Source organism: Centropristis striata, chromosome 2 (assembly GCF_030273125.1).
Source record: "Centropristis striata isolate RG_2023a ecotype Rhode Island chromosome 2, C.striata_1.0, whole genome shotgun sequence".
Classification (NCBI taxonomy): domain Eukaryota; kingdom Metazoa; phylum Chordata; class Actinopteri; order Perciformes; family Serranidae; genus Centropristis; species Centropristis striata.
Window position 1 is genome coordinate 16,724,123 of NC_081518.1, and position 11,957 is coordinate 16,736,079.

General features: G+C 38.1%; 1 protein-coding gene across 2 annotated transcripts; it reads left to right on the forward strand.

The window, feature by feature from the left end:
- The first annotated feature begins 517 nt into the window (after positions 1-517).
- Positions 518-11,667, forward strand: lto1 (LTO1 maturation factor of ABCE1). 2 transcript variants are annotated; one of them, XM_059348819.1, is made up of 5 exons: positions 518-816; positions 2,393-2,498; positions 3,904-3,974; positions 10,089-10,144; positions 11,341-11,667. In XM_059348819.1, exons 1-5 carry the CDS (start codon positions 758-760, stop codon positions 11,484-11,486), a joined length of 438 nt encoding a protein of 145 aa, XP_059204802.1. In that variant the 5' UTR covers positions 518-757; the 3' UTR covers positions 11,487-11,667. The 2 variants fall into 2 exon arrangements, with proteins under 2 accessions (XP_059204802.1, XP_059204809.1); XM_059348826.1 differs by having other exon boundaries at positions 527-816; positions 10,089-10,206; positions 11,120-11,482.
- Positions 11,668-11,957: the final 290 nt, after the last annotated feature.

Here is an 11,957-nt window from a genome sequence, read left to right on the forward strand (position 1 = left end):
GCACCAACATTTTTATACTGCATATTCATATTTATTCTGCACTGGAATTCTACTCCTTAATACATAGTCTTACATTACATTACATTACATTTTATTGTATTTTTATATTTTATTGCTTGAAGTATGCCTAGGTTGTTCTTTTTATTTAATTGTGTTGTCATTGTCTCTGTGTGTAATGTTGCTGCTACACTGTAATTTCCCAGCTGGGGATAAATAAAGTCTATCTATCTATCTATCTATCTATCTATCTATCTATCTATCTATCTATCTATCTATCTATCTATCTATCTATCTATCTATCTATCTATCTATCTATCTATCTATCTATCTATCTATCTATCTATCTATCTATCTACTCCCCACTCGTCCAGTAGGTGGCGGTATTGCACCTAAACGCAGGTTTTTCAGCCTCCAAAGAAGAAGAAGAAGAAGAAGAAGAAGAAGAAGAAGAAGAAGAAGAAGAAGAAGAAGAAGAAGAAGAAGAAGAAGAAGCAGAAGAAGCCTGTTCTCCTCCAGGCCTCTAGGGGGCAGCACTGCTCTGATGCTGGAGGAAGCTCAGTCTGCTGCTCTCTGGCTCCGGACTCTGGTAGAAACTGGTGGAAAGTGATGGTAACCACTATAGATATCTATGGTAACCACAGTGAGTAGTCAGCAGCACATCTTGGCGAATAAAGTATCTGGCTTGTAGGGTTGTCAAAACGACTTAATTAGTATTAATTTATCGTTTTTAAATAATTATCTTGTGACTGAAGTGAAGATGGCTGCTGGGTCTGGACATGAGGATCTGTTTGACAACATTCTGTTGGCGGATGAAAGGTGAGTTTTCTGGCATTTACTAACGTTAGTCTAGTTTACCGGGAGGACGTTAATAACCGAGCTAATCACATTACATCTGACATGATTCTGATGTTTCGGACTTGTTTAAAATCCACCTGGAAACGTCCATGTGAGGACCAGGAGCCCTGAGTCCAGACCTGTCAGAGAGGAGTCTGGTAGCAGCTAGATGGATCATGATCCAGACAGATTAATATTCATGTGAACCCAGTGGATTCATTTTCACACACAAATGGCTCGCTTTCTTAGGTTAGAAGGAAAGTTTTAATATAATGATGTCATTAAAGCTTAATGTTTGTACGGTAAAATAAACTTTATGTAAAAGTCCATGCTCAAAGGCAGTTGGTCAACTATCACACCTGAATCACAATATCAACTATTGGAGGATGGAGAGAAACACTTTCTGTAATGCTGATTCTCTTTAGGTTTTGGTTGAGGGTTAGTCTTTGTCCAATTGCACTGAAATATAGGGAAGAGGATTAGGGGCAGGTAGGAGGAAATAAATAATGAGAGGAGGGAAAAATCATTGTGCACTTCGAGAAAAATGTCAACGTTGAATAACAATTTTTTTTCTCAGATCTTTATTAACAATGAGAGAAATACAGACATTCAGGATATAAACAAGACATATAAAGAAAAAATGTCTGTTACAGTATCTGTAGAATAAAAAAAAATATAGAAATAAAATAATAATATAATAAGGCACATAGGGTATAAGGCGCTTACTTTTATACTATTCTGGGGTTTCTGAAAATATTTTTTTAAAGTGCAGCAGAGTGTGTTCACATTTCTTATTTGACATCAACTCTAAAGTCTTGATATAAAATTTAATTTCTATTGTAAAAACACTCAAGTTAGGTAAGCATTTAGAAAACTTCATCTCATGGATATGAAACTGACCCATCAGAAGCATAAGATTTGTTATAAAACATACTGTTTTGTTATTAGATTCAAATTTTGAGATAAAATCTTAAGGTTAAAAAATGATGGTCTGTCCAGTCTTATCGAGTATGAATTTTTCCATATCCCTCCAAAATATAGATGAGAATGGGCAAACATAAAATACATGTAAAGTTGTCTCTGGCTCATCTCCACAAAAAGTGCACATTTCGCTTACATCAGCAAACCTGGAAATTAATTTATGTCATGGGAAAATATTATGAAAATTTTTAAAATGAACTCTGATTTTATTTGAGAGACAGAACTGGAAGGACACAACCAGCTACGTCAGTTTATCCCCTTCAATTGTGGATCCCAAAAGAACTTTCCTCTGGGGGAAATCTTATTTTTTCTCCGTAAAAAATTTCTGATATGCTTGTTTGTGCATTTTTTATCCATTATATCAATCCCACAAATTTTTAACGTAGAATAACAATGCTGTGTCCAAATAGAGACAATGACGATATCGACAGTGGTGAATTTGTCACGATTTTTTACAGCGATGAAGTAGTAGTGTAGTGTAATCTCCTTGCCAAACAACACCTAACATATTAAAAAAAACTATAATAATAAAAAGAGACAGCAAGCAACCATTAAGTTAGGGTGTGCATTGTTCCAGGTTCCGAGGGGAGGGCTACCGGGACGGATTTGAGAAAGGGACTCATCGAGGACTGCAGGACGGCCGCAGACATGGAGCCTCTCATGGGGCCAAGCTGTCCACTGAGGTGAGTCCACTAGTGATGGGAGTCTGGTCTCTTTCTAGTGATCCGGATCATTTGGTTCAGCTCACCAAGAAGAGCCGCTCTTTCGGCTCCCAAATGGCTCTTCATTTTACCACTTATACCTTTTATAATTCAGCCAAATTTGGTTCTGACTTGTGATTTGTATTTGAACACATATATCACTTACATTCCAATAAACTGCTGTAGTCAATTACATTTACAGTTGTAAAATCCCTTGAAACTCTCTAACTGGCTTGAAGAACCAATCTGTTACACAAAGCAGATAGAAAATGCCTAAAAACCTAAGCATAGAAATTAAAAAAGGACAGCTATTGACATTTTATTATTATTTTTATATTTAAACATATAGATACAGCAATTAAGTAAATGTGCTTTGTTAATGACAACTACTGACACCTGGACAAAGAATCAAAATATTTTTGGTATAGAGTAAAAATCATAATAAATAAACAACATAATAAAAAAGAAATATAATACAATGTTACAATGTAGACAGTTTCAGGTGTCTCTATGGACTAACCACCATCATCTATCTAACTGTAACTTTTTATTAGTTTTTTTTCAGGGCAGATTGGCATTGACCAATTATATATATTATATTATTTCTGTCATTGTCATGTCTCAGCGCTGCCACCAGCCTCTTATTTCTCTAACTATTAAGTTAATTAGACAGGGTAAGCTTATTTTTGTTATTAAACTTTTTATTTGAAGAAAAAAACAGCTCATACATATGGCTCTACATGTTGTAAACACATCATCAAGTCTTTTCATCAAAACATAAAAGGAAAGAAAATGGTTTAAAAACGAAAAGAAAAGAAAGAGAGAGAAGAAAAATAAAATAAAGTGAATTAAAAATCAAAACCACATCCTTGCAAAAGCATTAACTCTCTGTATCACAATACTCCTATAAAGACATACTTAAACCTAAATTGATAGGCAACTTGAACATAACAAAACAACAAAAAAAATAAAAATGATGATTAGAAAATCACAATAACAGCCGTACAGTGAGTTTATCTGCCCCGTGTGCACCTTCTTTCATCCATGTTTTCTTCTGCAAACAGAACCTTATTATGGGGTGATAACAGCATTGATGACGAGAGCAACATCAACTCAAATGATAATACTAGTAAATTAAATAAAGCAATTGTGTAGTTATTGAAACAGAAACAAAAAACAGAACCAGCATGGGGTCAAGAACTCACGAGGGGGTTTATCACTTTAACCAGTATCTTGCCTACAAGTTGCTAGATAATTTGTCCAACTTTCCCAATAACTTTCAAATGTATCTTGTTCTAAGGGTTAGATTATTTAAGTGAACAATAAGTTGTGTTGTTTTAAAACCACCAGCTTCTCACGGTTGTTTATGATGCCTTAACCCCTACAGATCTCTTTCTACTATGGGTTTGCCATCACATGGAAATGTCTCCTACAATACAATACAAACGTCAAAACAAGGTAAGGTCTCCACAAACAACATCATTGTCTTCCTTCAATTTTCACTTCAGCACAGACTTTTGTTTTCTGTTGTTTTTATTATTTTATTTTTTCTTCTACTTATTTTAGCTTACATACATGATGCTAATGATTTAAATGGAACCTTTCTACTGTTAACTTTAAATAACTAAGCAAAGTTATTTAAAGTGAGACCTGTCACACCGCCTCACTAACCCAGGCTAACATGCTGCTGGTATTAGGCTCAAATCTCCTTGGTAACTCTAATCCAGCTAAGGGGTTTTTGGCAAACAGATAAAAAAATTGATCCCTAATTTTTTGTTGAAGTTATCTTGAATACATTGTGATCTTAGTTTGAAATAAAGGCAACGTGAGTAGAGAGATCACACAGATCAACATGGTGTTGGAATATTGCATCATTTTTCAAAGCTATATTCTAGATATGGCCATGCAGGAAATTTGACTAATTCTTTGGGGAAGATGGAGAGTATAAGGGAGATTTGTTTACTATATCCAGCTTACAGCCATGGTGCAGGACCCTTCACTGACAAGATACTGGCCCTTATTTATCAAACCAGTGCAGATCTGAGTGTATATTTCGTCTCACGACAGGGTTCACGTGTGATTTATCAAACGATCGTATCTCACCAATCACAGCGTAAGAATGATCGGCTGTTGATAAATGTGGCGGCTGGAAACAAGCGTCATTTAAATACCACGCCCTAATATATATAATATATATATAATATATAACTGATTCAGATGGCTCGCCTCCAGAGTTTACGACACCGAAGGGCACAATGCGGCCAAAAAGAGGATTTTTCTTCTTTTTTTAATCAAATCAAATCAATTTTATTTATATAGCCCAAAATCACAAATCACAGATTTGCCTCAAAGGGCTTCACAGACTGTACATGGTACGACACCCTCTGTCCTTAGACCCTCACATCGGCCAGGGAAAAACTCCTTTAAAACACCCTTTTAGCAGGGGAAAAAAGAAGAAGAAACCTCAGGGAGAGCGACAGAGGAGGGATCCATCTCCCAGGACGGACAGACGTGCAATAGATGTCGTTGTACAGGGCAGGTCAACAGAGTAGAGTAGAGTAGATAGAGGTTGGGGGGGGGGGCAATAGAGAGAGAGAGGGAGAGAGAGAGAGAGAGAGAGAGAGAGGAGCAGGTGATGATGCCCCACCATTGGCCAGTAGTGATGGTGAGTGGACCAGGAGAGGAACATTCCCATCTGGGGCCGAACCAGATCCACAGCAGTGAGACCAGCAGGAGTGATGGAGCAGGACCACAGCTCCACACCCTGTGAAGAGAGAGCAGAGAAAAGTGCGAGTATTCTGGGAAAATAAAAGCTTGTGTCATGTATTATTGGGACAGAGAGAAAGAGGGCCCCGGTGTATCGTGTCCCCCGACACATTGGGCCTATAGCGGCATAACTAGGGGCTGGTCCAAGGCAGGCCTCGGCCAGCCCTAACTATAGGCTTTGTCAAAGAGGAAAGTTTTAAGTTTACTCTTGAATAAAGAGAGGGTGTCTGCCTCCCGTACTGAGACTGGGAGATGATTCCACAAGAAAGGAGCTTGATAACTGAAGGCTCTGGCTCCCAATCTAGTTTTAAGGGCTTTAGGAACCACAAGTAACATAGAATTTTGGGAGCGTAGTGCTCTATAAGGATAATATGGTATTATGAGGTCTTTAAGATATGATGGTGCCTGACCATTTAGAGCTCTGGATTTTACAGGGAGCCAGTGCAGCGAAGCTAGAACAGGAGAAATATGATCTCTTTTCTTGGTTCTTGTTAGTACACGAGCCGCAGCATTTTGGACTAACTGAAGAGTTTTAAGGGATTTATTGGAGCAGCCTGACAGTAAGGAATTACAGTAATCTAACCTTGAAGTAACAAAAGCATGAACTAATTTTTCTGCATCCTTTTGAGACAGGATGTGTCAATTTTTTGTAATATTACGTAGGTGAAAAAATGCAGTCCTTAAAGTTTGTTTTATATGGGAGTTAAATGACAGATCCTGATCAAAGATAACTCCGAGATTCCTTATGGTGGTATTGGAGGCCAGGGTAATGCCATCGATGCTAATTAAGTCTTTAGATAATGAGTTTCGGAGGTGTTCTGGTCCCAGTACAATCACTTCTGTTTTTTCCGAGTTTAACATTAGGAAGTTGTGGACCATCCAGGTTTTTATGTCTTTAAGGCATGCATTAAGTTTGGCTAGCTGATCAGTTTCACCTGGCTTGATTGATATATATAACTGAGTGTCATCAGCATAACAATGAAAGTTAATTGAATGTTTTCTAATTATATTACCTAGAGGGAGAATATAAAGGGTGAATAAAATTGGTCCAAGCACAGAACCCTGTGGAACACCGTGGTTAACATCAGTGCGCACGGAGGATTCATTATTCACATGAACAAACTGGAAACGGTCTAATAAGTACGATTTAAACCAGCCCAGTGCCGTTCCTCTAATGCCAATTACATGTTCCAGTCTCTGTAATAGGATACGATGGTCAATTGTATCAAATACAGCACTCAGATCTAGTAAGACAAGGACTGAGACAAGTCCATTATCAGAAGAAATTAAAAGGTCATTTGTAATTTTTACCAATGCTGTTTCTGTGCTATGATGAGTTCTAAATCCTGACTGGAAGTCCTCATATAGACTATTGTGTTGAAGAAAATCACAAAGTTGATTTGCGACTGCTTTCTCCAGGATCTTAGAGATGAAGGGGAGGTTAGATATTGGTCTATAGTTTGCTAAAACACCAGGATCTAAATTAACCTTTTTGAGAAGAGGACTGTTTGAGAGAGAATTACAGCTACTTTAAATGATTGTGGCACATAGCCTGTTAATAATGACAAGTTGATTGCATCTAAGAAAGAAGTACCCGTTAAAGGTAGAACCTCTTTAAGCAGCCTTGTTGGTATGGGGTCTAGGAGACAGGTTGACGGTTTAGATGAGGAAATCATTGAGGTTAGTTGTTGGAAAGAGATGGGAGCGAAGCAGTCTAAATGTATATCAGGGTTTGTACCCGTTTCTAAGGCTCCAGGGTTTAAGGATGCCTCAGTACCAGTTAATGGCAGGAGGTAGTGAATTTTATTTCTAATAGTTATAATTTTCTCATTGAAAAAGCTCATAAAATCATTACTAGTGAGGGCAATAGGAATACATGGTTCAATAGAGCTGTGTCTCTCTGTCAGCCTGGCTACAGTGCTGAAAAGGAATCATGGGTTGTTCTTATTTTTCTCAATTAATGACAAATAATAGGCTGATCTGGCTTTACGGAGGATTTTCTTATATGTTTTAAGACTGTCCTGCCAGGTTAAAAGAAATTCATCCAGCTTAGTTGAACGCCATTTCCTTTCGAGCTTTCGTGAAATTTGCTTCAGTTCACGGGTTTGAGAATTGTACCATGGAGTTAACTTTTTCTGTTTTATTATTTTCTTTTTTAGTGGGGCAATAAAATCTAGCGTTGTTCGCAGTGAATCTGCAGTACTGTCGACAAAGTTATCAATTAGGGAGGGACTGAAGTTAACATAGTCCTCTATTATGTTGGAGCACGACAAAGAGTTAAAGACAGGTGGAATCACTTCCTTGAACTTAGCTACAGCACTATCAGATAGACATCTAGTGTAGAAACTCTTGCTTATTAGCGAGTAGTCCAATAGCAGGACTTCAAAAGTTTTTAAATAATGGTCTGATAACACAGGATTTTGTGGGAAAACTATTAAATGGTCAATTTCAATCCCATACGTCAGCACAAGGTCGAGGGTGTGGTTAAAAGAGTGAGTGGCTTCATGAACTTTCTGATTAAAGCCAATCGATTCTAGTAAGGAGATAAAAGCAGTACTAAGGCTATCATTATCAACGTCAACATGAATATTAAAATCACCTACAATAATTACCTTATCTGTAATTAGTACTAGGCTTGATAAAAACTCAGAGAATTGTGATAAAAATTCCGAATATGGACCGGGAGGCCGGTAAACTATGACAAATAGGATTGGCTGTTGGTTTTTCCAGGTTGGGTGTGAAAGACTGAGAACAAGGCTTTCAAATGAGTTATAGTTTAATTTAGGTTTTGGGGTAATTAGAAGGTTTGACTCATATATCGCTGCAACTCCTCCTCCTCGGCCTGTGCCACGAGGGATATGAGTATTAATATGACTAGGAGGAGTAGATTCATTCAGGCTAACATATTCTTCATCACGCAGCCAGGTTTCGGTTAGACAAAGTAAGTCAATATTGCAATCTGATATTAACTCATTTACTAATAAAGCTTTAGATGATAAGGATCTATTGTTTAAGAGTCCACATTTAATTATTTTGGGTTTTTGTTTATTTGCAGTTGAAGTTTCAATTTTTATCAGGTTATTTTGGGTAACTCCTCTTCTGTTAGAACCTGGTTTAAATAACTTAACTTTGGGAGGACGGGGGACAGACACTCACCTTTATTAGCAAAGTGCACCGTTACAAATAACAGCAGGAGAAAATAGACATTTTACAGAAATACGCAGCAACGGAGGTTCATGAAATAAAAGTACTTATAGTTATAAACTCAAACAAGTTCAGTGAATATTTTACATTTGGAGCACAGACTTAAAAGTTTTCACAGCTTTTTGGTTGAAGGAGGTAAACAATGTTTTAATCCAAAAGAAGAGGAATTTCTCAGTCAGAAAGTGAAACGCTGACGTCCAACAGCTGCAACACAACAAACTGGTTTTGTTTGGCAGCATAAAAAGAGAAAAGGAAGGAAATCAGTGGTGCTGTCAGCAGAGTAGCAGTGGAGCATTAAACTCCTGGTGAGATTGGAATATTTCATTTATACATCCTGATATATAAAGCCTGATAATCTATATAATATCCAAATATTGTTATTATTATGATGGAGAGATATTATTCACTTCTTTACATTTACCAATAATTCTGTCCTAGACAGAGGAGCAATTGGAAATGTTTCTATTGGGTCAGAACCGCTGGTGAAGGAGACGCTGACGCTCCGGTGTCCAGCAGGATAATAATAATAATGATAATAATAATAACAATAACGGTAAATAGCAGAAGACAACAACATTTAATAGCCTTGTCTAGTATTCTGGTTAGAGAATTTCACAGTCGCAGGGTGTATTTATTATTAATAAGGTTTTAGTTATAAATAGTGTTTGACCGATACAGGTTTTTTAAGGCGGATGCAGATAGCGATTATTTCGACATCAGTCTTAACTGATCCCTGATATGTGCTGCCGTTTTTTTGGTCCGATTCTTGAAGCCGATATTGCCTTTTCTCCCTCCATTTACATGATAAAAATGACACAATGATAACAAATGTTTCACAAGTCTCAATTTAAACAAAAAAGGAAACATTTATTAACAAAACAAACAAAACATGTTAACAGTTGATGGCAAACAATGTGTATGTTGTTCTAGGCCTGGAGGTGGTGGCGCCTCAGATGATCCACATATCTGATGTGTTTCCTTTTTTCTGGTATCAGCAGCAGCTCACCAGAGAATGGCAGATGTTGCACCGAGCCTTGCCTGCTGTTGGCTCAGTGAAATGGGCTCATTGATCGGCCTGACATATCGGTCAACCTCTAGTGATAAATAATATGGCCTAAACATGCTTTGGTTTGTCACCATTAAATAACAAAACACCACAGAGTTTTATCAGCTCCAGGCATTGATACAATAGTCTAAGATCAATTCTCAGGCTCAGACATGTGGACTTCACGCTGACTCAAACCTGCAACACGAGCTGAGAGCAGACTGAGATCTGATCGTACCCTCCGCTCACGTCCACATTGATAAATGCCGAGCCTTGAGTAGAAATGATCGTATGCCCACTTTACGCTCACTTTAAGCTCACTTTCTGTCGAACACTCGTTTGATAAATGCCGAGCCTTGTGTAGAAATGATTGTACGCCCACTTTACACTCACTTTCTGTCGTACGCTCGTTTGATAAATGAGGCCACTGTGTATCCTTTTAGAGAAACCTTTACTGACAATCAGAGAGACTGTTCATGGGATGTCCTGAGATTTAATTCCAATCCACAGTTAGTGTCTTATTTCAACGTTTTGTTTCTGTGTGTGTGTGCTGTCAGAAAGCGCTTGAAAGCACTGGAGGCTCTCCTGGGTTTGATCCAAGACTTCCCTCATGATGATCCACAGTCTGCCACGCTTCAGGAGCACATGGAGAGACTTCGTGCCAAGTTCAGACAGGTACTCCATTCAGCAGGTTACAGTAGCCTAGATACAGTATGTATGTCTATATACTGGAACAGGTGTGAATCAAGGTTATTATAGTTAACGAAAAACATTTCCGTTAACTGAAATAAAAATAAAAACGAGAGTTTAAAAAAACGATAACTAACTCAAACTGTATTGTGTGGTTACAAAACTAACTAAAATTATAGTGAAAATGTCCTTAGTTTTCGTCTTTGTCATCGTTTTTTCATACATAATCCAGTGTTTCTATTTCTCCACTGCTGAGTGTGTGTATTCCTGCTTTGTGGGCTTCCAGGAGAAGCGTGAGTGAAATTACCGTAATGACACCATGTTGGCTGTAAAGAGAAACTTCTCAGCTTTCAGAAAACATTGGAATTTTCCAGATAGCGCAAACCGTTTAGTTATTATGGTAAAAGTGTTGCCGGTGCAACACTCTGTAAACTTTGGATGTTGTGTTTTCACTGTGTGCAACTGAAAGTCTTTAATTCAATCATGATATTACAAATCACAGTTTTTTTGTGGCGCTGCTGAAAATCCAGCAGCGGCAGCAGAATACATGTAGAGGAAACACTGCATAATCCTTTCTGGTTGATATGAAACGTATTTGTTTAGCTCCAACTAAATAGCTGCTGGTTAGTGAACATGCAGGAACACATGGTAAATATGTTTACTGAAACTGGGATATCTACACTCCAAACAATATTTCAAAACACCCAGAACTGTAAGAGTTAATAACCTTATTGGGGCTGAGATGGATAAACCAAAGGAAATAAAGGCAAAATTTATTATGACCTCTTTGAATCTGGTACCCAACAAATAGCCCATTACATAAAAACTTAACTAAAACTAACACTAAATGGCATGGCAGTTGTTGCACATCAGCTAACGTCTATCTGCTATTATCCAGGTCTGCTCCATGCTGAGTGTCCCCACTGACTTCACTGATTACATCAAAACGTCTGAAGGCACTGCTTTCTGAATCCCTCCTGATGAGGTGGAAGTGCTGAGCTGACCTTCACGTTCTCCACACAAGCTGAGGTGCTACGTGTCAACAGTGCTGTGGTCAGTAACCCAGGCAACGGTGACTGGTCTGCAGGGGATTCATTCAAGGGTCGACTGTGTCATCTTTGAGAGTCGTCTTTGTCTTCACATTGAGGGAAAGGTCTGACATGTCGGCGAGTCCACGGTCCTCATTAAACTGGAACGTCCCAGGAGATGACTGCAGTCACTCTTCACTAGTGGAACTTGCAGAGGCTGGAACTGAGTTCAAGTGAGATTTCAGAAACTGGAATTAGGAGAACAAGATTGTCGTGTTTCTTGACTGAGCTCAGTGAGTGGATTTATTGCAGTGGTATGTAAGCGAATTGAAGATCAAAATGTAATAATAAACTTTCTAGAACAAAGACACAATAGCAGCAAAAGTCATCAGAATAAAATTGTGGAACATAAAGTGCATTTTGGTGTGAAGTGATTTGGTTCTCCTGGCTAAAACTAATAAAGTCTTGTGATAAAGTCTCCCCGCATAGAATGATGTATTATGTTATTTATGATAATTTGGAGACTGCAGTTTTTACAATTAAACAGCATCACCGTTGAATCAGGACCATAGACTGTATATAAATAATGGACGTCTTCTGTGACGTCACCTGTTGGTTTGTGGCCCGTTGGAAGCATCGAGTTCAGCGTTACACTCGTCGCCATCTTGTTTCTGATACGGGGAGCAGATCATATCTGGACTGTGGAGG

What these genes read in the sequence shown, in the direction of transcription:
- lto1 (XM_059348819.1), top strand. Translation starts at nt 758, where the DNA reads ATGGCTGCTGGGTCTGGACATGAGGATCTGTTTGACAACATTCTGTTG. An exon ending in AATACAAACGTCAAAACAAG is followed by an intron (nt 3,975 to 10,088) that starts GTAAGGTCTCCA and finishes GTGTGCTGTCAG; the next exon opens with AAAGCGCTTGAAAGCACTGG. An exon ending in GATCCAAGACTTCCCTCATG is followed by an intron (nt 10,145 to 11,340) that starts ATGATCCACAGT and finishes CTGTGTCATCTT; the next exon opens with TGAGAGTCGTCTTTGTCTTC.